At 36.8% G+C, this 25,118-nt stretch overlaps 5 protein-coding genes and 1 non-coding gene across 9 annotated transcripts; 4 read left to right on the top strand and 2 right to left on the bottom strand.

Annotated features, from left to right (window-relative positions):
* The first annotated feature begins 1,696 nt into the window (after window positions 1-1,696).
* LOC145894202 (uncharacterized) lies at window positions 1,697-2,967 on the top strand. Its single transcript, XM_082982699.1, has 7 exons — window positions 1,697-1,827; window positions 1,917-2,032; window positions 2,135-2,262; window positions 2,390-2,480; window positions 2,552-2,668; window positions 2,729-2,768; window positions 2,839-2,967. Exons 1-7 carry the CDS (start codon window positions 1,759-1,761, stop codon window positions 2,848-2,850), a joined length of 573 nt encoding a protein of 190 aa, XP_082838825.1. The 5' UTR covers window positions 1,697-1,758; the 3' UTR covers window positions 2,851-2,967.
* On the bottom strand, window positions 2,968-6,138 carry LOC145894201 (beta-taxilin-like). 2 transcript variants are annotated; one of them, XM_082982697.1, is made up of 11 exons: window positions 6,092-6,138; window positions 5,793-5,978; window positions 5,255-5,389; window positions 5,004-5,149; window positions 4,831-4,947; window positions 4,708-4,773; window positions 4,467-4,595; window positions 4,095-4,289; window positions 3,844-4,032; window positions 3,571-3,715; window positions 2,968-3,457 (listed from the first exon to the last, which is right to left on the bottom strand). In XM_082982697.1, exons 2-11 carry the CDS (start codon window positions 5,944-5,946, stop codon window positions 3,120-3,122), a joined length of 1,614 nt encoding a protein of 537 aa, XP_082838823.1. In that variant the 5' UTR covers window positions 5,947-5,978; window positions 6,092-6,138; the 3' UTR covers window positions 2,968-3,119. The 2 variants fall into 2 exon arrangements, with proteins under 2 accessions (XP_082838823.1, XP_082838822.1); XM_082982696.1 differs by lacking the exon at window positions 6,092-6,138 and having other exon boundaries at window positions 5,793-5,993.
* Window positions 6,139-6,991: 853 nt separating this feature from the next.
* Window positions 6,992-8,331, top strand: LOC145894883 (mitochondrial coenzyme A transporter SLC25A16-like). Its single transcript, XM_082983550.1, has one exon. It carries the CDS (start codon window positions 7,059-7,061, stop codon window positions 7,950-7,952), a length of 894 nt encoding a protein of 297 aa, XP_082839676.1. The 5' UTR covers window positions 6,992-7,058; the 3' UTR covers window positions 7,953-8,331.
* Window positions 8,332-14,123: 5,792 nt separating this feature from the next.
* On the top strand, window positions 14,124-19,913 carry LOC145894158 (lamin-B1-like). Of its 2 annotated transcripts, none has more exons than XM_082982634.1 (11): window positions 14,124-14,194; window positions 14,343-14,520; window positions 14,872-15,008; window positions 16,274-16,404; window positions 16,521-16,672; window positions 16,963-17,133; window positions 17,324-17,449; window positions 17,944-18,164; window positions 18,496-18,616; window positions 18,858-18,902; window positions 19,131-19,913. In XM_082982634.1, the coding sequence occupies exons 1-11, from the start codon at window positions 14,166-14,168 to the stop codon at window positions 19,173-19,175; spliced, it is 1,356 nt and encodes a 451-aa protein (XP_082838760.1). In that variant the 5' UTR covers window positions 14,124-14,165; the 3' UTR covers window positions 19,176-19,913. The 2 variants fall into 2 exon arrangements, with proteins under 2 accessions (XP_082838760.1, XP_082838759.1); XM_082982633.1 differs by having other exon boundaries at window positions 18,858-18,932.
* A 204-nt stretch (window positions 19,914-20,117) lies between these two features.
* On the top strand, window positions 20,118-20,189 carry Trnaw-cca (transfer RNA tryptophan (anticodon CCA)). The gene has a single exon. It is a non-coding gene; the product is annotated as a tRNA-Trp (tRNA).
* Window positions 20,190-20,442: 253 nt separating this feature from the next.
* LOC145894906 (uncharacterized) lies at window positions 20,443-25,096 on the bottom strand. Of its 2 annotated transcripts, XM_082983574.1 has the most exons (13): window positions 24,995-25,096; window positions 23,927-24,108; window positions 23,060-23,198; window positions 22,808-22,973; window positions 22,686-22,739; window positions 22,485-22,630; window positions 22,122-22,311; window positions 21,696-21,877; window positions 21,375-21,548; window positions 21,112-21,248; window positions 20,945-21,051; window positions 20,643-20,803; window positions 20,443-20,556 (listed from the first exon to the last, which is right to left on the bottom strand). In XM_082983574.1, exons 1-13 carry the CDS (start codon window positions 25,087-25,089, stop codon window positions 20,532-20,534), a joined length of 1,758 nt encoding a protein of 585 aa, XP_082839700.1. In that variant the 5' UTR covers window positions 25,090-25,096; the 3' UTR covers window positions 20,443-20,531. The 2 variants fall into 2 exon arrangements, with proteins under 2 accessions (XP_082839700.1, XP_082839701.1); XM_082983575.1 differs by lacking the exons at window positions 23,927-24,108; window positions 24,995-25,096 and adding an exon at window positions 23,472-23,735.
* Between the last annotated feature and the right edge of the window lie 22 nt (window positions 25,097-25,118).

Raw genomic sequence — 25,118 nt, 5'->3', positions numbered from 1 at the left:
GTATTCACTGGACCGTGACGTGTTGTTTCTGCCTGGTGTCAGCTCAGTTCGGATTTGGTTTCAAGAAAAACTTCGGTCAAACTTAACTCCCAGTCCAAAGCACTAAGATCGCAAACTTATGAGAAATCATGAACCGTTATGAAAGCTTCCAAGGTTAATGTTTGTATCAGTTCTTATTGTTACGTGTGAAAAACTACGGCGTACATGAATAAAAAATAATCAACTGGTGTGGACTCTGATTGAGTAAAAGTTGAAGTGCGGATGAAAATTGACGCTGAACAAATTGATTCTGATCGGTTCAAACAACTAGAAGAAGTTGTTTGACAATTCCTGCCTCTCATTTAACCAAATACATTTCATCAAACTAATCTCTTGAAATATTTAAAATAAACAAAGTAATAAAAATTAGGTCAGTCGCCGGCGTTCGGGCAGCAACGAATCCCTCTTTCCGCAGCAGACGAAACCAACTGCAAAAATCTTTTTGTAGCACATCTTACTTGTTACATAACCAGCGCAAACCTTTTTCTCCGTTTCTGTACGGAATGTGCACTCGCTGTCACTTCTCAAGCAAAACTTTGTTTAAAATGCGAATAATAATCACCATGAGTTGGCCGCCATCTTCGAAACATGTCACTGTTTCAACCATTTGTAATTTTATTCAATTTGTTTTTTTTCCAATTTAACTCAACGTCACTTTTGGAGAAAGTTTTTATGTGAAATTACCGAATAAATTTAGGTGATGAATATTTATTCCCACAGCCTGATAATAAACTGTTTATTCGGGTTCAACGGTTTGCTGGTGGGGTAAAACCTTACAAACACACACATGCTACCACAGTAGAGGACACGATTCACACATAAGGAAAAGGGAGCAAAGCGAAAAGATAAAACAAACATGACAAATTACTTTCACAATTCAGACAGTAAACGACCATTTAGTTTTATGCAAGTATGAAGTCCAGAAACATTGCTCAGAAAATTAACACATTATGTAAAGGTCGGGTTTGTTTTCGCGTACTTGCTCATGTGAATAACATATCTTGCACATAACATCGCACAAATGAAAAAAGGTTACTTGGTATATCATAATGAATTCCAAATAGCTTTTCTGCATCTGTGATATTTAGATTTTGTCGTATTTTATCGCTTTAAAATGAAATAACATCTTCCCAGTACGCAATGACAATGGGGCACGAACAAAAAAATGACACAAAGTTTCAACTTGCAAAAAACACACGTGTTACTATGTATTTTCCCAAAAAGAATGTAATTGCTCGTTGTTTGTCACGGCATTAAGATTAAATTTAATTTGGAAGCTTCGTAGTTTGGTTTCTATGGTTTATATGTAGACATACTGATAAACAAGGAAGATACTTTTACACCGGGGCACAAAGTTTTTTCCAAACTTGATCCACATATGAGCCTATGTGACATAGAAATCTGTGCGAATATTAACGCTACGTTTTCGTGTAGTATTTCAAGTTAAATTTATCAACAAAAATAACAGGTGTTGACTCTGTTTACACCTAAATCACTAAAATTTCTGTTTTACACAGACTTATACGTGGATCAAGTTTGGAAAAAACTTTGTGACCCGGCGTAGTAGTATTTTCCGATAAACAAGGGCAATACCACGATTTTTATGTCGCTTTTCCGCATTGTCGCCACCAAGCGGTTGATATGTTTATTTTCAACAAGACGAAAGTTTTCCGGGATTTTTTGTTTTGACGGCTTCTGGTTTTGCATTTGATTCGTGAAATGACGCACAAAAATCATGATACAAGGTCAGAGCTTGGTGAATTAGTGAAAAGAAAAGGCGAAATTGCGGTAAGCCTGTTGGAGTTGCGATGAGATGACCCAATGACAATCGGTATAATAGTTTTAACTGGGCTTTAATAAGCACAATAATTATTTAGGAAACTCTTGCGACTCTGGAGCGGCAAATTTATGCATTTGAAGGAAGTTATTTAGAAGACACCCAACTTTATGGAAATATTATCAGAGGATGGGATCGCTACCTGACCAGCAATAAGTAAGATTTTGATAAAATATATTCAGTTTTTGGTGTAAACTTGTCAAGATGGATTGAATATAAGAAACATATATGTTTATATTTAGTATTTTGTGTTTAAAGAAATACGAATAGCAAAGGAGACCGAAGAAATCGAAAGTTTAAAGAAGCTGAAAGGTTGTTCAGCAAGTCTTCTATCACCTCAATGTCCGCTGTCAGTGGGTTGATGGATTCAATAAGGAAATCGACGAGTAAGTTTAATGAAATCATTTCAAGATATTACATGGGTTTCTTTTCGCTCATATATATAGTTTGTATGGATTTTCTAGTTACAAGGGTACCTGGTTTTAATCACAACATTTTGAAATTTGTTTTTAGGTCAGGAAGATGAAAAAAATTCTTCTCTTCGCGATGAAAGAATTGTGGATAATGATGGAGACAGCAGCAATGGAACTGAAAGTTCTTCAAGGTTTTGAATTCTCATTTGAGTTTATGGATGTTAAGCTAATTATCAATAAAACTTAACTTGTTATTTAAAAGGTCGGAAACGCCCAAACCTCCTCATACGCCAATAAGTCGTAAGAATAGTGGAAACCTAATTTCAACACCTGGAAGTTCTTCAAAAGACAAAAAGAGGAAAACCAAGTTATATTCAGGGTAAGATTGCTAATGTTTAGCTCCACCTGGTGGCTACTGATAACATTGAATTATTTTCAGAAGTAAAAATCCCAGCAAGAATGGCAAAAAGTTTCGGGCGGTAAGTTTTTTTAAGCAAAGATTTTTGTTCCTGGATAAAGGTTGGTTTTAAAAATTAAAATATTGTTTAGGCTGGAAGTTGACATCAGTGAACTTCGTATGTTGATCTGGAACAAACAGTTGCCCTTTTTATTCGAGAGATGAGGAAAAAGTTGTGAGGTCGTGCTGATGCTCGTTAATAAAATACAACAAGATTTCAACTTTGTGTTTATTCACTCGCTAAATGTCTTTAACATGCAAAAGGATTGAAATGTACCTTCTTACGATCGCCCACCAAACAAACCAGTCGCATGCTTCAGTAAAAAACAATCCACAAATGAAAGGAAGAAGATTTAAACATGACAGAAAAACTTTATCCCTCTACATTTTCCTCTGGTGGGGTATCTTGCGTGGAAGGTTCACCTTTAACTTGCTCCTGACTAATGGATGCTTCTTCTTTATTTGAATCCTCTACATGTGTCCCTAGATGATCCTTGGAATCAACATCAGGCTCCTCTTTTTCATTTGGTTCAACTGGATGTTGGTGGGGTTGATTTGTTTCAATCCCAGTTTCAACTTTTGTGGATTCACCATCTGGTGGTTGCTCAACAGCGGGATCTTTTTGATCTGATTTCTCTTCAACTTGTAATCCACCTCCACCCTCTGTGTTCTGCCCTTGTGAGTTGGAATCATTTCTATCCATCGAGGCATCTGTAACATTTCATATTAAACAAACTTGAGAACTGAAAGTCAATAATAGTTTGTTTTTTGTCAATATTAGTTGAACTGAAAGTCTAAATACTGTGTCCATCAAAAAAACTAACCCTGTTTGTTTTTTTTGTTTGTCCGTTTTTTCACTTTTCCATCGCCCTCAACCTCTCGTACTTTCTGGATGAGAGAGTTCCGTTCAGCTTGCAAAGCACGACTTAGTTTCTCCAAACGAGCTTGTTTTGTTTCAAGTTGTTGTGTCTGAAGCCAACATGAATTTTTTTAGTAAGAAGATTTGTCACACTTCATGGGTTAGTGCATAAAAACATTAAAAAAACAAAAACGATGTAGTGAAAAAAAGCACCTTCTTTATTCAAATTTCCACTTACATAATCCACAGTTTCAGCAAGTGCCTTCGTGGCATCCTCCCATTTCTTCTGTATTTTCAATCTCTCTTTGTCGGCAGCCTTAAGTTTTTTGCTCATCTTATCCATCTCAGTTCGATAGGATGTAAAGATTTTGTTGCTTTTCTCGAGGGTTGACTGAAACTCTTCAAACTTATCTGAGTAGTATTCAAGCTGAAACAACGCAAGAAAATCACAAGGTGATCCACACTTTTCTACAATCTTTCTTCACCAACCTGAGCACGAAGTTCTTTTTCCTGGACAAGTTTATTTTCATAAAGTTGGTTTCTCTCCAGAAGTTGCTCGAGAAGTTGTTTTTTCTCTGTCCTGTCCTGCTCCTTCTGCTCTTCTTGCACGAGTATCGTCTTCTCCAGTTCTGCAGTCAACAGTTTCTCGTGTTCCTCGTACTGTTTCAGAAGCTTTTGCATCGCCTGCGACAATAACAATAGAAATCAAACAGGATTAAATCTCATCCCATGAGACAAACCAAGATTAAATGTCGCGCAAATGTTATATTAGTTCAATCACATAATGTTGCACAGTCCTAACAGCTAAGAATGATTAATGTGGTAGGTTACATTTAATGTCGATATTGAATAACAACTAACCTCTTCCCTATTCTTATGATAAGAAACAATTTCATTTAACTTTCCCCCCATCTTCTCATTTTCAGATTGAATCTGTTTACTTCCTTCAACAGCAGTCCGCATTTGGCTTTCGATTCGATTCACAGTCGACTGCATAAAAAAGGACAAAGTAACTTTTCACAGTTTCTCATTGTAGAATAATATTGGGATTGTGTTCCTCGCAAACAAATACAAAACCAAGCTAATCCTAAGGAAGACCAACCTGGAAGTTTGAGGCCATTTCTTGCCTTAAAGTAACTTCTTCCATTGATTTTCTGGTTTGTTCTTCCTTAAAACAAAACCCCACTTCAAGATTTCGTATGTTTTTACAAATTAAACATCGAACCTGAAGTGATTTGTTCCTTTTTTGAAGTTCCCGAGCCAAGTTTTCCAATTTACCTTTTGCAAGAACTGCTTTGTTGCTTTCAGTTTGGAGTTTTTCCTTTTCTTTTTGAGTTTGTGACTGAACACAAAATCATTTCAAGACACATTTGTGCCAAACACTTTACACGAACCAACCTGCTTGCGGTGACTTAGACGAAGTTGTTTCTGAACAATCTTCTGCTGCTCAAGAAGGTCTGCATATTTTTTACAAAGTGCAGCAATTTTTTCTTCTGGGCTTTGCAGGCTGTTAAGGGCTTGCATCATCAAACTGATGTCTTTCCCTGAATAACATAAACCAGACTGTAGTTGGAAATAAATAAATACACTGCATGTTCAAATATTAAATAGTGAAAACATACAAGGTTTTGTAGACAACAATCTTGTACCTAGCTTAACTTTTGGCTTTGGTTGTATTCCATTTTCACCAACAAATTCATCAGGAATTGGAGAAGGACTCCCAGAAGATGACTCATCTCTAGGGGTACTTGATGCAGAGCTTGAATAACTTTCGATGCTTCCAACTGTATCAAAACCAGATTGGAAAGTTTGTTTTTTGTGTGGAGGATTTAGTTTCGGCGATCGTTAGTTGCGCGGACGGTCGCAACGTTTTTCGTATGTTAATGCATTAGGTTATTAATATTGCGTGAATTATCGGTAAATTTTCGCAAAAGTGTGCGGAGGACATTTTTTCCAGTCTGGTATCAAAACAACATGTGTGACTTGGATACAACCATACAACAAATGTTATTACAAGTCAAATGAAAAGTTAACGAAGTGACAGCACACTTCGACATCAAAATATTTAACTTTCTTAGGGTGCTTTTATCGTAAATTTTTTATTGGTTACCATAGAAACTTCATGACCTAGTTTATTATGAAAACAGCAAAGAGATCATATGATACATATTCATAACATGGTGCTACCTGCAATAGTAGGGACATCATCACGGGGTGTTGCAGGTGAACTATCACGTGATGCTTCGGTCATAATTTTCTCCGGAGTTTTTAATTCTTCAAACTTTGTGCTTTCCTCAGATAAGTCTTGCGGAATATCATCAACGATCAGAGGCTCCTCCATTGCTTTCTGGAATCACTTCTATCACACTGTTACTAAACGAATAATATATGTCTGCACACATAAACGTAATTATTAGGCATTATAAAACAAAAGCTTTAAATTTTATGTAAAATAAAAAATTTTAAATCTAAAAACATGTAACTACCTTTCGTAGGGTAAAATCCCATGAGGTGAAAGATATAATCACGTCAAAAAATATTGCGAAACAAAAAGTAGAAAAACAAAATTTTTCAAACGTAAAACAAAATTGTTGCAAAACACAAAAAGCTTGGATGAAAATGATTGAGATAAATATTTAAACTTATAGTATTGCAGATTAAAGGTATTGGTCATTGCATTACTCACGAAACGTAACCTCATTTTACGGTGGTTGTGAGTTGTGACAAACGTAATATTTGTTACACAAGGATTTACTCAACAACAACACGCGATGTTTTTAGTTGAGGTCATTGTTACGCAAGCATTTTGCTGCATCATCATTATGCGTTTCACGTGGGTGAACAAGTGTAACAAGCGTCGGTTCGACAACTTATGCGCGCTTATCTTAGTAATTTTGCTTATTGATTGGGTAAATGTTTAACTAATGTGCGATGGTATGTCATTTAGCGCGAGCGAGAATGGTTGACATGCTCATATCGCTTGAATGTTAGCATGTTGTTGTGAAATTCTGTAGATGGATTGATGAGTAATGGTTGCTTGCTATACGTTGAAATGTACGTCTGCCTACGCTATGTAACGAGCACAGAACAGCTGCGTGGCGACTGTTAAACTGAGCGTGTGGTTTATGTCTGTGGTGACAGTGGATAGATTTTGTGAAGCATATAATCATACTAGTCGCAAGTAAGGTTACCTTGGTCATTTAAACCCAGGTAAAGTTATTTTGTGACAATTTAACTTTGATTGCACTTCTGAGCCAAAATGAATTGTCTCCAGTTGCACTAGAAGCATTTTAAGAAATGATTTACTAATTGCATTGCATTGTGTTGTGGCTTTGCTGATTTTTATTTGTTTTTGCTGTTATTATTTTTGAATTTCTTTTATTAGTTATACAAACTTCCACATAAGTTTAAGACCTAATTAGATATTATACTATGACAACAGTTTAACCCGTGATGGGCAAAGAAATCAAGAGGTTGTTTGCTGGAGGAATTTCTGGATGTTGCGCAAAAACATGCATTGCACCACTGGACAGAACAAAGATTCTGCTTCAAGCAAAAAGCCCTTACTACAAAGATTTTGGGGTGTTTCAGTGTATGAAAGAAATCTGCCGAAGAGAAGGAGTTTTGTCGTTATGGAAAGGAAATACAATGATGATGATAAGAATATTCCCCTATGCTTCAATACAGTTTTACTCATTTGAAAAGTATTTGACATTTTACAACAACACCCTAGGAGAGTGGAAATTAAATAAAGCTCTTGCTGGTTCATCAGCTGGAATTTCATCGGTGTTAGCAACTTACCCACTGGACATGGTTCGTGCTCGCTTGGCTTTTCAAATATCAGGTGAACACCGGTACAACGGTATCCGATCAGCATTCTCTCAAATATTTAGCCAGGAGGGTGGTTTGGTTGCATTTTATCGAGGAATCTCCCCAACACTCATAGGAATGGTTCCATATGCTGGAGCATCTTGGCTTGTTTACAAATCACTCGAAGATGTAACATCAATATCTCACTCAAAGTCAAGACCTACTGCTAGCCCATTAAAATCATTTTTGTATGAACTTTTTACCTCGTTTATTAATGGTGGTATAGCGGGTGCTATCTCACAAACTGCATCTTATCCGTTTGATGTTGCAAGAAGAAGAATGCAACTAGCCAACGTTCTTCCTGACTCTCATCAATATCGATCCATGTGGTCGACATTATCTGCTGTGTACAAAAATGATGGAGTAATTAGAGGGTTATACCGTGGTCTTTCAATAAACTATATCAGGGTTATCCCCCAGCAAGCCATTGCTTACACAACATATAAGGCTATGAAGGAACTGCTATCATTAAACTAGTCCAATGGACTTTTGTTTGTGCAACAATTTGCTTTAGATTGATATAATCTGCATTGTCATTTTTCCAGAATTTATAAACTTAACGAAACAGAGTAAAATGCTATTTTCAGGCATTTTTTGTGTTTTCATCACTACTTATGCAATGTTTTCTGCTTTTGTTTGTAACATTTTGGTAAAAAAACCAATGAAACTGCAAGTGTTAAAAGTTTTAATACATTTTGAAGACTAAGACATATCGTTTAATTGTTATTGCAAAAGACCAGACACTCGCACCCAATCAATAGCCAACATTTTTTTTATAGTGCAAGACATCAGCAGCTTATTTGCAATTATTAACCTGATTGAAGTGTTTGTTTTGTTCCTGTGTTTATTTAGTGTCTCATGATTTTCAAGAGGGTATTTTTTGTTTGTTTGTTTGACTCAAGGCTGTGATGTGCGATTTACTTTTCTTCAGGTTACGAAAATATATAAGTTTACCGTTAAAAATATCTTCGACTAATACTTCCAGCAACAAAGCATTGAAAATACGCTGCCTAAAAAATATGCCTGACGGGGCTCCCTCAGGCAGAAGAGCAGGGGCCCGGTGTGCCCAGGGTCAAGAGTTCAAACCTCACGGAAAGCGTGTTTTTTTTTGTCTCACAAAGACTTGTCAGGAAAAAAGGCTTAATTCCAGCTTGGCGTGCCTTGTATGCGCTATTATCCCACGTAAGTGTTGCCGTTGGTTACCACAATCTTTGGTTATGAACTGGGCGCTGTGAAATAGGCTACATCGCGACCAATGTACAATGTGGATATAACATGACAGCCAATATGTTGTAATGAAGTATCTTCTTTGCATTAAATCAGTAAAACGGCAGGATTTATGAAGTTGCTTTATTTAAATTATGGTCTTCGTTATTTTTCGTTATTTTCGTTATTTTTTACGGACTTTTGCCAAAGTTGTCCGGGATTTGCCATCTCATGGAATATCCACATAAAAACAGGTCACAAGTGAAGTTAGTTCTGCAGTAACAGAGGTATGTTGGAACAGAGATCAGCACTGTGTAAGACAAAAGCTAAAACAAGCATATCGTCGTAAAACCCAAGGCACGACGGTCGCGCTGTGCTATTGACCTGCACACATTGAAATCCTTGTTGCAATACTGTGTAAAATTTTGCATCGTATGATATAGTGGAGCACGGGCTTTTCCAAAATTATAAAAAAAACTAACCGTGATGCAACTGCTGTTTGAGTCGAGGTGGACTGGCGATTGTTAATTAACACGTTTTCGAATCATCCTTCACAAAGTCAAATAGCAAACAAACTATCTGAGTTAAGCGCGAAATTCGTTTCCAAATACTTGAACCGCCACAATTTCCCAGTTAGTTTACACAATAAGTTCTTCATGTTATATGCGCAAAAGAGCCATAATAATCCGAGAGCTGCAGACAGAATATGAAATTCAAGTTCACCCCGTTTACAAAATCGTCTTGTGTGCATCTTTAGACGACTCGTTGTCGCAATAAAGGTTATATGTGCTTGTATAATGTACTCTAATAAATTCACTTCTGGAAATATTGTGTACCTATGATGTAGCTCCAAAGTCAAAATATAACAATTGTGTATTGGTTATCAGTATTGGCTACTGGGAAAATGTTGTACGTTAACGAAATAAACACAAGCTGAGCAACAAAAGCAAACTTGAAAGTTATGTTAGCTCAGCAACGTTCTATAAACATATAAAAATCAACGTTTGGAAAACGTCCATCAAATTACGTTGATCTAATGTTGCCCAATTTGCGTTGACAAAACTTTCAAAATCAACCTCGTGGTAACGCGATAACAACGTTATGATTCTAATCAGATGGCGGATGTTTTTTTTTGAAAAAATATGATGATTTTTTTAGGCTATTTTTTTCAAAAACGTAAAAGTATATTTTTCAAACAAATTTTACCATGAGCTGTCTACAGCTCGGTTTGCTAATTTTATATGTAAATAAACGTTATAGAGATAAAAGCCAATAAATGCCGCACAATTTGATGCCGCACAATTTGATTATAACAAGTGTATTCGGTCTAAATTAACTGTGCAACCTCTTCAAGTTTGTCTCCTGTGTAAACCATTTTCACTTTAACAAATCTTTTGTTAAACACTGGATATATAGCAAGTGTTTCAACATTACGATTTAAATTATTACATAGCACAGGGTGCCCATTATATACCTGCGATTGCAATACCTGCGACCACAATAAAGCGAAAAATGAAGACGAGGATATAATAAACTTTGCTCCAAATCCTTGGCCACAATATACCCATGAAACCTCTGAGCTCCTGTAGCTCAGTTGGCAGAGTGTTGGGCCTGGTTAGCCCAGGGTCGTGAGTTCAAACCTCACCGGGAGCTTGATTTTTCAAATCTTGCCCCGACTTGTCAGGAAAATGTGGCTGATCTGCGTTTCCTGGGCTGCCAAGTCTGCAAACCTCAATATAATCGCAATACGTTAGCTGTGATCGCTAAGCAAGGACCTGCTCAGTGGGGCAATCATGCTATTGCATGAAATATTACTGCGCTACGAGAGCCGAATGTCAATTTAGAAACAATGATAACTGTGATGCGATAATGGCTATGATGTTGACTTTTACTTGCTATTTGCACGCGAGTGTGAAAACAAAAGCACGAAACAAACACGACCCACAATGTGCATTGTCGAATTGTCGAATTGTCGAATTGTCATCCACTAATCCACACATTAAACACCTGGATTTGATGCGTGAAAAAAATGAAAGTTCTTGAATCGAAATATCTTTTGTCGGGGGGCAGCCAAAAAAGTTTGAACCACTAAACTAAACTGACCCTGTTTGTTGCATGGATAAAGATAATCAGTTATTGTTGCGACGTAAGAAAAAAAGTTTATGTGGAATTTTGCAAATAAACAAAATCAAAAACAAAAAAATACTTTTTGGGACGAAGGCTATGTTTTTTTTCAAATTAGTCGTATGATGTCGATGGAAATTACTCATGTGGAACAGGGATGGTTTTTAGTAAAACCATAGTATACTCTTATGGTAGTGCAACCATTGTCTCCGTCACGCATGACTTCCAGGAGATCAAATGCGACTTTTTGCATACGAAGAGATAGGAAACTCGCATATAAATTGGAATTACTTAAAACGTGGGTAGAGTTTCGAGCTGAATTTTTAGTATGTTAAAGTTAGTACTATATTGATTCCAATAATTAAAAATATTAAATATTTCCTACCCTTCTTTCCGAGGTACGGTGATGTTTTGTTGATTAGTTTTTTGGACATCATGTGTGAATGGAAGTTTTAAAGTGTAAGTATACCACCTTACGTAATATTTGGTTTAAGTATGTATCGACGTACCTGTGTTGACGTAATAAATCTAGTGACGTAATCATGACGTCATTTTACAGGCAGAAATATGGTTATAAGGTATCCTATAGTGTAAAAATGCGTTTTTTTAGCTATTGTGATTTTCATGCAAGATTCAATTCCTAACTACAAGCAATTATGCAAACAATAAAGATCATCAGATGACCAAAGGTCGAAATGCTTTGGGGCTGCGAAACTGGTGAAGTTAAGTAGCCTGTCACAGACAAAAATATTTTGAAAAACTTGAAGAATACACATACAAATTTTTGTAATATGATATGTTTCATAATCACCTACAGTTTTTTCTATGTGAGTTAGCTTGTTGTGTAGATGTAATCTTGTGTGTATTTGCCATACATAAACATATTTATGAACTCTTTTAGGTTGTTGTTTACAAAATTCACAGTGTGGAGAAACAAAACTAGATAAAAAATAAGCAATACATAATGTGCCTGTTAACTTAGATTCAAAAATGTCTTTTTCAAAGAAGATTTGGGTTTCATGTTGTTGAAATATATTCTGATGCTAGCATGAAATGAGTATTTCCTTTGCAATTGTACATAAACAAAGTATCCTGTTTACTTTTTGTGTGGTGATTGGTTTTACTAGACAGGAGTTAGTCATACATTTTGATTTATAATTTATTATCATACACCATACAACTTACAATAATTTTAATATATGAACACATTAAATGTTTTCATCAGAGACAGAATTCAAATGATATAAATTTCTGGAGATTGGTACAAAAATCTTGTTTCTTCATCTGAGAATCCTGTAGATTGTCTGAATTTTTTTTACTTCTGTCTTGTTCTGGCAAAATAGGATGTGATAATTTGGACATACAAATTTAGTCAAGGAAGACAGATTAAGTAGAGTTTTACTTTAAACTGCAACATGCGAACTTGTGACATAATACCACAATCTACTAATTTTGTTTGGTCACTTAGTTTTTGATACATATTCACACATACAAATGATCAAACCCTATTAAAATATTACATCAAGATGTAAGATACATGCAAAAATAGATTAGCAGCACATTTATAAATATCTGAACACCCAGAATAACTTCAAAATATAGTCTACTTGTGGCAGACTACGTTATTTTGCCTTAAAATGTCATTTTACAACAAACAAAGCGGTTTTAGCCATATCAGTACTAACAAACTACGTTATGATTACGTCACAGTTAGATTACGTCAGCACATTCATGTTGAAACACACTTAACAACAAAAACAAATGTAAAGGTTCATACTTACGCTTTTTAATTCCATTTGCACACGGCCTTCAAAAAATTCTTCAGAAAAACGATGCGTTATTTCAAAAAGGAAATGATTTTTTTATTATTTTTTTACCCATTTGAATCAGTATAATACTTATTTTAACATACTAAAAATTCAGCTCGAAACTCTACCCACGTTTTTAGTAATTCCAATTTATATGTGAGTTTCCTATCTCTTCGTATGCAAAAAGTCGCATTTGATCTCCTGGAAATCATGCGTGACGGAGTTTCCCACAGACAATAAAACAAACAAAGAAAAGAGGAGCCGTTGCACTACCATAAGAGTATACTATGGTAAAACGCGGTTTGCTGCAAGTTCTTCAATGTTTAATTTTATTTTATTTTATTTTGCACAATAAGAACTTGAACGCGTATGAAAGATAAATATGCAAAATAAAATGACATGTTCACCGATATAACAATGAGGTTTATAAAATCAGGCACTCATATTTAAGTTGATCACCATCTGTGATCTGTCGTAACTCGTAAGGTCGAAACAAGTCGCACAATATTTATTTATTATAAACAGGGTATATTTTTGTATAGATATTTTATTTAAATATTTGTTTTTGTGATTATTTGTACCTAAAACTGTAGTCGAAAGCGCATTGTTAAAGTTAGTTTTGTTTCAACTGATAATTGCACTTGGATCTGCTTAACATGCCCCATCATAAAATTTTAATAATTGTAAAATAAGTTCATGATGTAATTTTGTATGTTATTTTACAAGAGCCATCTTTTTGTTGTTTTATCTCCAAACGCTCTTTTAATGTTTCAAATGAATGCTTTTTCACTTACATGTCTTGCTTATTGGTGTTATCTATGTATGGCAATACCACCAGAAAAAAAGTGTTTTGCACAAAATACTTGCACACATAAATGCAATCACTGGCACCAAAGATTTGTTATCGGTGGGATGGGGTAGTACAGTGTTTCTTAACCTTTTTTGGATCACGAACCCCTAAAACATTCTTTGAAAAGCTATGGACCCCTTTGCAAGAAACACATTGCAAATGTCGAAAAATTAAAATTCGTGGACAGTGAAACCTTATGGACAGAGGAAAATACGTGGATTTTCGGAATAATTGTATTTCGTTCTATAGACCCCTCAATGCGTCTTCTCAGACACCTTGGGGGTCCATGGACCCCAGGTTAAGAACCCCTGGGGTAGTAGTACTTTTACTGGGTTTGTTTCTTGCCAACTGAATATATATTTGCTCCTGAACATTAAGGAAACCCCTGTTTACAAGTGTTACATTAACAAATATGTGATATATATTTACCAGACTGGAAAAAATGTCGTGCGCGGAGGATATATCCTCCGTGCACTTTTGCGAAAATTCGCCGATAATCCGCGCAATATTAATAAGCTCATGCATTAACATACAAAAAACGTTGCGATCGTCCGCGCAATTAACGATCGCCGAAACGAAATCCTCCGCGCAAAAAACAAACTTTCCAATCTGGTATATTTATATATAACAACATTACATATTTTCCAATTATATTTGGTTAGAACTTTTGAAATAGGTTTGTGCTTGTGGTTAGAGTGAAACATGGCGACTCCAAAGCAACAACATAAAACGTAAGTTGGATGTTTTATGTGATATATATTTCGTCCTGACCCTAAAGTTAATACTTTTGACAGTTTGTGACTATAATATATTAAGAACGTAGAACTTGTGACAATAATATGTTGAGTACATTGAATTAACATGATTGAATTGTTGTAGATCTGAACCGTCAACACCGCTTAGTCCGGCATTAGCATATCGTCGAGATGAGAAAGCTCAGATGATCAACCTCAACAATAGACTTGCTGTTTATGTTGAGAAAGTTCGTTCGCTTGAAACTGAGAACTCGCGGTTGCAATTTCAGATTACAAGCTATGAGGAATCTTCATCTTCTGAGGTTTGGACACCAGTTAGACTTTAGTGTACAATAACTAAAATAGTTTATTTTGTTTCATTTTGAATTAAACTGAAAGTCTTTCAATAAATTTCTAACATTTATTTTGAAATGTATATACCTTGAAAACCTGTTTCACTGTAATTGTATTGTTCGTTTTCACAGTTGTTGTAGGACGCTCAGCAGTGATTGTTATTTCAAAATCCACACTACTCTAGTTACGATCACTATCCAATGTTCCACTAACTTCGTGGTTTTGGTTCCTCTTTATTGTGTTGTGTGATAAATGTCCGCGAGGGTGAAAGTGTAACAAAAGACATGGGCTCTGTATTAAATGAATTAAATTTGCCGCAGGTAAATAATATGAAGGGGATTTATGAGAGCGAATTGGCTGAAGCACGAAGACTTCTCGATGAACTTTCGAAGGAGAAAGCACAACTGCAACTTGAGGTCGGCTCCTACAAGGAAAAAGCAGAGAGTGAAAAAAACAGGTAAAACTTTGTAAAAATATTAAAATATTTCATATGGAAGCAAACAAACACAAAAGTGTAGCTACCATGATGAAGGGAAGTTTGTATATGCACCTGTTTGTTGTAGAATGTCCCTTGGGTATTTCTGACCATTTTCTTGATTCCCTGGTGTATTTACAAATGTACGTTTGTGTGCGAGTGGTTTATATAATGGTGGAACTATCGCGGCGCATCTAACAACATATAGACTTGTTCCAACAAATGTCATCACGCTGGTGGTTTTGGCGGGAAGCCGGTCACGTGATTTATGTGGAATGTCGGGTTCTACCTGCTGCCCCTGGATATGTGGCGAACTTTCTGGCCCAATTGTCATACTTGCCGCATACAAGGCAGCCACGGAGTTTCTCTGGAAGCGAGACAAACAACAATAATGACCCCGTTTCTTGCGGGCAAATCTAAATTGAATATGAAATGAACTCTGGTAAACTTTCCCTGCCCAGTGTGCAATTATGACGTCACAAACAAAGGCGAAACCACCGCATATCGATGTTTTGTTGTCTGTCGGGCTGACGTTGGGTTTAATGACGTTTTTAATGAGTCGGCGTGATGATTTTTTTACAGAATAATTTAACAGGAAGTTATGATGAGTTTAATGTTCGTTTAACATTTTTAAATTTAACAATAACCCGAACTACTCAACGCGTTATAATCACTAATAAGTTAGTGACGGTGCGTTTACCAGCACAGTTTCGCTTCATCGTTTCAGCGCAGCAAGTTTTGTGAGAAATACGCCAGATGCCACCATTTTATTCATACTCGGCCGAGCATCCAAAAACCGGCGGCACCCGAAATAATTCTCTGCCATGTAAATGTCACTCTTTGTTCCCCGCTCTCGCCTCTCTCTTCTATTCTCCTAACGTATGTGTAGGGAGCAGTAGTACGATTGTGACGTCGTAACAAGTCCTTTGTTACGCTTCCCGCCAATTTTCCAGTCGGCTTGTTAGGTTTTGTTTTCACCAATTACTGCGGCCATATTTGCTTTTGGGTTTTAATCTTTTTACGATTGTATTCAGGTAACTTTTCAGTAAACCCAGTCCAACTTTATACTGAGTATATTTGCACGGTGACTGTTTCCGTCTCTAAACTCCTATTGTTAAGTTCTGATATACTTTTATTCACCTGACCACTTTGTTATGACAACATTACTATACATTCATAGACAATTGTTTCCACTGAATTAATTGATCAGTTTGTCAGGACATTGATTTCTTGTATGGTTTGTGCAGAGCTAATGAGCTGGAACACGACAACTCTGTATTGGAAGTTAAGTTGAAAGAGGTGACAGCAAGACTTTCACACAAAGACAGTCAACTCTCGATTGTTTTGAGGGAGAGAGACGCTTACAAAGAAGAATTGGGTGAGAATTTTACTGTTTTTACATTGCCACAGAACACAAGAAACTGTTATCACATGAACTAATCTTTTGTGAATTGTTTTTTGCAATTTCATCTTAATTTGATATTTTTGTTGCAGAGAGTTTGAAAGCAAAGTTGCACGACTTGCAGAATGAATTGGAAAATACTCAAAAACTTCTTGAAGCTGAAACTCTTCAACGAGTGGATTTTGAAAACAAGTTGCAGTCCGTGAGAGAGGAGCTACTGTTTAAGGAGAGGCTTTACCAAGAGGTTACCAAATATATAACTGTTGTATGTAAATATCAGTTACCATCATAGTTGGATCACAAATACTTATTAGTTAATATCTGTGTCTGTTGTATTAATAGGGGCTGTTCAAGTAAGTCCTGTTGTATGTAAGCGCAAAAACGACAGTTCTATTGTGTATATGTGTTGTCAATTTTCTTTTGACATTAAATATGTTTCATTTACATACAACACTGTGGAACGCAAACATGATTAACATTGTACTTAGAAACTGTATTATGTCCTGATTGTGACATCACAATAAATGTTTGCAGGAAGTTACTGAAGTGAGGAAACGTCACACGATTAGTTTGACGGAGATTGACGCCCGTGCAAAGGGTGAATATGACAGCAAACTTGAATATGTGATGTTGGACCTCAGGGAGCAGCAAGCCGCTGATCTTGAACAGATGAGAGAGGATTTGGAATATCAATATTCTGCCAAGGTTGTTTAGAAAAATAAAACATAAACAATAAAAAGAGAGACTTTAATGTAACTAATCACAACATTTTTCCAAACAAATTTTACTTTTTGAATAAAATGTTGGGTATTTCATGGTGTTTTTATCCAAATAATTGCACATACATCTAAAGCCCAATGTCTAAAAGTCCTAAAACAAGACTTTGTTCAAATAGATTGAGAAACTGTCAAAAGAACTTGACTTGACCAGGAAACATCAGCTGAAATCTGGGGAGTCGACTAAATCCTATGAGATGAAAGTGGAAAGACTCCAAATTACAATCAAGTCTCTGCAGAGTCAGGTAGTTTCGCTTGGACTTGTTGCATTCGTACATGGTTTGATTAAGTTAGTGGCTCCCAACCAGTAGAATGTGGTACAATTAAGGTTTGGAGCCACAGGATTACATGATGATACAGTTAAGTATGTTTATAAACAATATTTTCTTTGTTATATATTTATTTGCATTCAGTGTATCAAGTTTATTTTCACACAGGTTAAGGAGAGTGAGGAAATCCAGGTTGTAAAAGTTCGGAAACTTTTGGATGAGGTCGGATATAGTTAGACATTTTAGTTTGCAATTAAACAGGTTTTGCAAATTTCAATCAGACAGGTTTTTAGTGCAAGGCAGCAAAATATTATATCCACTTGTAGTTTTGTTCAGTAAAGTTTTGACATCAGTAGAGTCGGTAACATAATAAGTGTAGATTCTGACAATTCCAGCTAGTGTAAGGGCAATTTCAAAGAACAACACAGATTTTATTTTTAGTAAAATGTTGGACTTATGTTAAAATACAGAACAACAATTTGAGCAACAAGCTTCAAGACCTGGAAGGTCAGATTGAAACTGAACGTGAGCTTCGTATTTCTGCTGTGATGGTTGCCGAGAAACAGCGTGATGAAGCTCGGGAGCAGTTTGCGAAGATGGAAAAGGAATATATGGAGCTGATGGAGATGAAGATTAAACTTGATCACGAGATCGGAGTTTACAGAAAACTTCTTGAGGAGGAGGAACAGAGGTTTGAGTGAAATTCCTGTTAACCGTTCCCAGGAATCATTCCATATTCTCATCTTGTGTGGTTGCAATGGTTTCCACCCTTTGTTATTGACTACATTTATGGAAAGTTATGTTTCCGAGGTTAAAATCTGTCGACCTTCGCATAAGACAAATATATTTCACTGAAATAAGAAAATCCCATAAACGTTGGATAAAAAGATAAGTTTGGGCAAAATAAGAAACTTAAAATATAATTGAATGTGTGTGAATTTTTATTGGCTCAGATTGTCATATTTTTGTTGTGCATTTTCAACCATTGTCATTCCACCAAATTAAGTCTATTCTTTTTTAAGGTTGAATTTGAGTCCGAGCCCCATGGTTGAGGGTTCAGGATCCAAAACACGAACTCGGGCCCGCAGGAAGAGGAAGAGGGTGATTATACAGCAAGAAGTCGAATCAAAATCTCGCAAACAGGTTTGCTCCATTCTTCTTCCAAATTCCTCACTAAGTTTTCAACAAGTGAATGACAGTGTTTGTTTATTTGTGAATAAGTTACTTTTACTCTGAGTTCAGAAAATTTGTAGAAGCATTAGTTTGTCATCTTTTGTTTATTTGGTTTCATTTCATGAAAACAGTGTTTTTCAACTTTCTTGCATGGTGTTTTGGCCAATCATGGCTCATGTAATTTGGTTTATTTTGTGTGGGTTGTTTGCAGGAGACGTCTGGTTTTGAGACAGTGGAGAAGCAACAAACAGTGAAGGTAGGAATGCAAGATTTGTTGCACGAGCAGGTAATGGTTGCCGGGCAACAAACGTCTATGCATGCCACAATATCAAGTGTTTCGCTTTCGTTGTAAATTATGTTTTTTAATACAATTTTTTTTATTTTGTTTCAATTCTTTTTGCAGTTAAAGGCTTTTTTTGTTCTCAGCACTAAAAATTTTTGTTGTTTCTGTTTAACTGCTAACACTTCGACAATGTTTGTGTAGGAAACCCCTCGCCAGGAAGGGGAGAACAGCTGCATGATCATGTGATCAGATGAAGGAAGTTGGTTATGGTGAATCTTGGCATGATTGAAAATTCCAAAATGAAAGTTATGCAAAAATATGCTTTCCACAATTGCAGTGAAATGATCTGCACCGTCAACAGGAAATCATGCTTAAAACCTGTTGAAATTCTTCGTATGAATCTTTTTGTAGTAGCACAGATATTACTCAAAAGCCTTATCTGTTTTTTGTACTGCCTTTGTAGTAAATTTTGGTACGCCCAAGCCAGCAATTGCTAAACATTTTGCCTACCCTATGTTAGGTGCACAAAATATTATGGATGTTATGAGTGTTTGTGGTGGTTTTCACCACTTGTGTATTTTGTAAGAATGTTGGGCAAGTATTTTCTTTGCACCCAACACACTGTATATATTTCCCCACCCCCCGTATAAAGCATTTGTAAATAGACCCATTGAATTTGCACCTCAGCATTGACATCATATCTACTGCAATTTAAAGCAAATTTATATAATCAAAAGTTAAAGTATGCAAGTGTTTATCAGGAAAAAATCTTGTAATTTGCAGTTATATGATGTTTGTGTTGGGTGGATATTCTGTTATTCCTTGCACATCAGTTTGGCCCACCACTCATTGGATACAATTTTCTGTTTCATTTTTTTTTTAGCATCACAACTTTGTGATTTCCAGTTTTTTTTTGGCACCGCTTATATTCACGCATTTTACCCAAATTTCTCAAATAAAACGTCACTGTTGGTGATGTCATAACCCATATCCATGAAATACTAAACAGGAGTTTTGTTGATGGTGAAGAAAAGGTTGTGATCTTGGAGGGCAAATAATATTTACGTGCCGGCCGCTTATATGTCCGCAGGCAAAACAATTTACTCAATCGCGTTGAATCGTGCGATGGTGAGAAAGAGCTGGAATTATGCGCGTAGATAAGCGTGTTACCGCGGCCGGTTAGTGTGAGACTCCGTGGCGCAACGGTAGCGCGTCTGACTCCAGATCAGAAGGTTGCGTGTTCAAATCACGTCGGGGTCAAGCTTTTTTTTTCTTTCACACAAATTATGAAAGCTGGTCCGAGGTTAGTGACGTTTAACTGATTTGTTTGTTTTTTTATATATTTTTTGGTGTTGTGGGATTGCTACCTAGCCATGCATGTCGTACGCCTGTTATGCTTTCGTCAGCAAACGTGCTGGGTAATGTCGTTTTCATTACTTTTTTTAACTTACTTAGCAAAGATTTGGGCTTAAAAGAGGCCAATTCAAGAATATCTAAACCACAAAAATGTTGAATTTCGGATTTATTTATTCGACAACATTCAACATGACGTAATAATCACCGATCTGTGTCGGTTCGTCAAAAGTACTTATGTTGAGCCATCTATCGAGTTGCAAGTTCTGGAAGTCTGAAAAAGGAAATAGAATTGAAATCAAACAGACACAAGTTGGGTGCGATAATTGTTGTAAAAGTTTCTTTGAAGAGACAAATTACCGGTTTTCTTCACTTGAAGAAGTTGTGTTTGTTGAAGAAATACTGCAGCTTCCCGCCTTGTTTTCACGTTTTGTTCTGCGACCATCTACTGACACCTTGCGGATGGGATTACTTGAAGAAGATATCGCAAGGTGGCGTCGTTGTACAGTTGGCATGGCAATCTAACAGATAGAACACGTCGACTCAGTAGTTGTTAGAATCCCGGTATGGTAATAAAGGTCAGATCAGTTCATACAGATACACTTTGTTGGGTGGTTACAAATAGCAATTAAACGATGATTCGATTGGAAAACCATTCTTACTTTTCTGTTAATCACGCAAAGCACGTCTTGCAAAGGTAGAAATAAACCGTGTTTTTGAGAACAGAAGAAATATCTCTTTCCATACAAATATCCGTCGTGCCTTCCGTCTAAACAAAGCATCCAATTTAGCCCAACACCAACAATGGTATCCACAAGATGCTTCTCACCAGGCAATTCGAGCTCCACGCCCACGTACACGACACTAGGTGTCCCCACAGAGTCGAGATGTCCCACGTATTTCACTACACCTACCTTGTTATTTCGCACGAGAACCTGATCCTGTGGTTGAAGCTGTAACTTGGAACTGAAACAATTTAATTCAGTTACTGTTTTCAGAGAAAATAACATTCAGGAAGCTTTACGTAAATGTACGTCATTAATTGGATGACGTAACACTTACTCAGTGCATTGTACTGATTGTAACACTTACTTTTGAAGTGATACAAGCTTCCTGAGATCTCGCAACACTGGATTTCTCCCAGAGCTGTCAGTGACGTAGGGACTTGATGCGAAACCAAGGATCCCACTACTTTTGAAGAAAGCTTTACACATTTGGCATTTACATCCAAGGATCGGACCGGGGAATATGGATGACCGGAAAATTCTGTATCAGAAATATACTTTTCGTTTTACGATAAAGACATTCAGAATTAATCCAAAGTTTTGCCGAAATTAAGTCTGACGTGATATCAACCATTCCAGTTGTAAAAGACGGATGTTATTTGAAGTAGAATCGGCAACAACCAATCACCTTTCGTCTTTTGTCTCCATTGGCAACGCGTAACTGCTCTTTTCTCCGACGATAATGACGTCGGCCGTTTGGGGTTTCTCTCTGACGTCATCGTACACGTCATCGTCGGTTTGCACTTCAACGCTGAATCTATCTTCGTTTTTTAATCTTTCTTCTTCTTGAATGCGTTCGTATTCCTTTGACTTTAAAATACGGGGTCACCAAATTAAGATGCTTGATGTTATAAGCTTCAATAAGCTGCGCTATATCTTAATAGGTAATAGTATTTTTTGGGCGTTTTGTAATGGGAATTCTGTGTGTTTCTTGTTGAAATCAAATGTTCCTAAATCTTAATGTCGAAATCATAAACGAACTGAGGTCAAATCTCTGTTCCTGTTTTTGTTTAACTTTCATTGTTTGTTGCTACATTGGCTCCAAGGAACCTACCTGAATTTCCTGGATTGATTTTTGCAGGGAAACAATTTCACGTTTGGCTGCATCCAGGTCATATGACAAGTTTTCGTTACGCTTGATTGATTCTTCAGTTTTTGTTTTCAATTGTATGTGGTCATGCTTCAGCGCTTTGTGGCAGTGTTCGAGATTTTTGTGGTCAAAATATCCAAGGTCAGAATACCACCTAGTAGAAGGTCACGGTGTTAGTTTTGTCATAGAAATCACAGCATTGTTGCTGGATTGGCGAAAAACCCGTCACAGATAAATTTTGTCCATCAGAGTACAAAGCACCACTTGAGTAACTTGGTGCTCACTGCTCATACTGCCGGGCATAACGTTATCTATCACTAAACCTACCTCTCCTCGGATGTAGTGTCGCAACCTCTACTTGATTTCTGTGGATTCTGGGTCGAAGAAGTTGTTGAGCTCGGACAGAGACACGTTACAGAATAATTACTTCCACAACTGAATTTTAATCCAGGCAAAGAAATTTCCTTGCTTTCCTGCAAAAGTGACCAGAATTAACCCCTCGTTACGTCACACTGACATCATGCTCACGTCATTGATTCCCTCTGTCAGATTCTTTTTGCGGTTACAGGGAAGAACGAGAGGCTGTGAAGAACAAAAGCATTTGATTAGAACAAAGTGTATTTATGACGTCATAAGGTGTGTTTGCAAACCTGTGTTTGAGTTTGTTGGTCGGTGAAGGAAGTTGTCTGCGAACACATTTCTTGAACAGTTTGAAGTGAAAAGTCTTTGGTTTCAACAGGAGGGACAAGAGGAAGAGCTTGGTTCTCCTGGAGCTTCAGTATCTCCTCTCGTTGTTCTTCTATCAACGCCTCCAAGCTTAACCGACAAACACAACTTTGCTAATGTCTTGTAATGCAGCATGTTGCGCTTGTTGAACAAATTCATGCTGTTTCTATGGTTACCTGGTCTTCTCCTTCAGCAAATCAGCCACCTCCGCACACAGCGGAACAACTCCACGCCGCGACGCTCTGATGACGAATGCAACCGCCTGTGACGCAGTCGATTTATCCATGTTGACGTCAGACATGGGAAACTCCCCATCTAGAGATTTAAAAGTTTTGATGTAAATTTTCAGTTAGTTTTGGAAGAGGGAATAAATGTTTTGTTTAACATTAACATTTTATTTCATTCCCAGTTTCACATCAACCTAATATTCAAACGCGAAATGTAAGGGCCCTAGAATGCTCGGGGATTACCCAAACCCCCTAATAAAACCCCATTAAAACTCTTCAACAAAGAACCCCCTGTGGCAATTTATCTCCCCCCACGCTATAATCTGACCCATACTTAAATCTGCCACACCCCCCATCATACTTTCGTTGTCCCATTCTAGAGCTAGGGCTTCATCGATTGCTTCTTGAAAAGGTTCTAGAACATCTGCCGCGCCCTCATCCGAACGAATCTTCCTATTATCGGATTTCTTTTGTTTGGAAAATTTTCCACTAAACATTTTGCAATTTTCTTGCCAAAGTCAAGAAGTCAGTAATTCCAAAAGTTAATATTTAAGATCAGTTTTTCCGCATCATTCTGAAAGCTTTGAAAATAAATTCTGCTGCATATTCTCATTGAGGGTTTCTTACAAACAGAACAGGACCAACTAATTTTTGAAACTTAACTGACAACGTTGATAACAGGCGTTCTCTTCACCCCAATATGCACAAAGTCCCACACAGAGCAAACTGAAATATTAATACGCGTAAACTCATCCATTATGCATGATGTCACCATGGCAACTGTTCACTGCCGGATCGCGAACATTATGACGTCACCTTTTAATCTTCTTCTGATGGTATGAGCGATTCTTGGTCCATGTTGGTGGATGTCATCGTCGAATCGAATAATCGTTTTACGACTATCTGCATTACCACGTAACAATCCACGCCTCGACGACGTCGTTGTTTCCAATGACGTAAGAGATGACAAAGGCGAAGTGTTTGATTGTGACGTAATTCTTGAAAAAGATTTACGCATATTAGTTTCATTAGTTGTGACATAATTGTCATTTATACCAACCAATGTGTTGATCATTGCACGTGACCCATTGGCCAGTTAAACCTTTACCCACTTCATGTCTGGATGCTTTTGAAACGAACAAGTTTAAAATTATTTTTGCTCCAGGATTACTGATAAAAATTTTACAAAGTCACATTTTATTCTTTAAGGCAAAGTACTATTTAGATCAGTGCTTCCCAACCAGTGGGTCGCGAAGCATTTCTAAATGTTACAGTTTTCCATTAGATCACGAAATTATTGCATTATAATTGTTTTTTATTCGTTTGGTCATATCTCATTGTGGGTCGCACAATAAAACTTACATTAAAAGTGGGTCGCGAACTGAAAAAGGTTGGGAAGCACTGATTTAGATCATTAAAGTCATGAAGATTTTGTTCGACTGCCCACGCAAAATAGCACGAAATTTTGCGCCACAGAACCCAAAACAGACCAAGATTTATGTTCACATTATTGTCGGATTGAGGTTCTTTTCCGAAACAATTAGTGCTATTTTGCATTTTAATGCTGTTATATCTTACGCAATGGATTTCACAAGTTGTGGCTATTTTTATAATTATATGCGTTTTCGTAATTTGAATAAAAATAGCCCGAAAACATGAATATTGTTTGTTAATTCATTGCTGGTAAATCGTTATTGATTTTGTCAGGTATATTGATACTACAAAAGGTTCTTCAGGCAGTAATATCTGTCTCTATGCGATTGTAAAAACACCTTCATCAGGGTGTACATGTAAATGTTTTACAATCACCCAGCGTTTCTGTTTAGCTTATTTCGATGAATACATGTTTGTAAATTCCAAACAAATCACATACTTTCAACTTACTTGGGAAATCGGTATGACGTCACACTTTCGTCATCACTTCCTCTGCAACTGTCTGTGGATTTAATGCTGAAAATACTTGGCCTGTGTCTGTTCATCGTCAGGCATTTCAAACCCAATCTGCTGG

The sequence above is a fragment of the Ascidia mentula genome, chromosome 3 (genome assembly GCF_947561715.1).
Source record: "Ascidia mentula chromosome 3, kaAscMent1.1, whole genome shotgun sequence".
NCBI classification, from domain to species: Eukaryota; Metazoa; Chordata; class Ascidiacea; order Phlebobranchia; family Ascidiidae; genus Ascidia; species Ascidia mentula.
This window is presented reverse-complemented; position numbering and strand designations above follow the sequence as displayed.

Excerpts from the sequence above, each read along its gene's own strand:
- LOC145894202 (XM_082982699.1), top strand. The coding sequence starts at position 1,759 with ATGACGCACAAAAATCATGATACAAGGTCAGAGCTTGGTGAATTAGTG. Across the intron at positions 1,828-1,916 it reads AAAGAAAAGGCGAAATTGCG|GAAACTCTTGCGACTCTGGA; the intron begins GTAAGCCTGTTG and ends ATAATTATTTAG. Across the intron at positions 2,669-2,728 it reads AAAACCAAGTTATATTCAGG|AAGTAAAAATCCCAGCAAGA; the intron begins GTAAGATTGCTA and ends AATTATTTTCAG.
- LOC145894201 (XM_082982697.1), bottom strand. The coding sequence starts at position 5,946 with ATGGAGGAGCCTCTGATCGTTGATGATATTCCGCAAGACTTATCTGAG. Across the intron at positions 4,290-4,466 it reads ATCATAAGAATAGGGAAGAG|GCGATGCAAAAGCTTCTGAA; the intron begins GTTAGTTGTTAT and ends TTATTGTCGCAG. Across the intron at positions 3,458-3,570 it reads AAACAAAAAAAACAAACAGG|ATGCCTCGATGGATAGAAAT; the intron begins GTTAGTTTTTTT and ends GAAATGTTACAG.
- LOC145894883 (XM_082983550.1), top strand. The coding sequence starts at position 7,059 with ATGGGCAAAGAAATCAAGAGGTTGTTTGCTGGAGGAATTTCTGGATGT.
- LOC145894158 (XM_082982633.1), top strand. The coding sequence starts at position 14,166 with ATGGCGACTCCAAAGCAACAACATAAAAC. Across the intron at positions 14,195-14,342 it reads CCAAAGCAACAACATAAAAC|ATCTGAACCGTCAACACCGC; the intron begins GTAAGTTGGATG and ends GAATTGTTGTAG. Across the intron at positions 15,009-16,273 it reads GCAGAGAGTGAAAAAAACAG|AGCTAATGAGCTGGAACACG; the intron begins GTAAAACTTTGT and ends TGGTTTGTGCAG.
- LOC145894906 (XM_082983574.1), bottom strand. The coding sequence starts at position 25,089 with ATGAACAGACACAGGCCAAGTATTTTCAGCATTAAATCCACAGACAGT. Across the intron at positions 22,631-22,685 it reads TGACAGAGGGAATCAATGAC|GAAAGCAAGGAAATTTCTTT; the intron begins GTGAGCATGATG and ends TCACTTTTGCAG. Across the intron at positions 21,878-22,121 it reads AATCAATCCAGGAAATTCAG|TCAAAGGAATACGAACGCAT; the intron begins GTAGGTTCCTTG and ends CGTATTTTAAAG.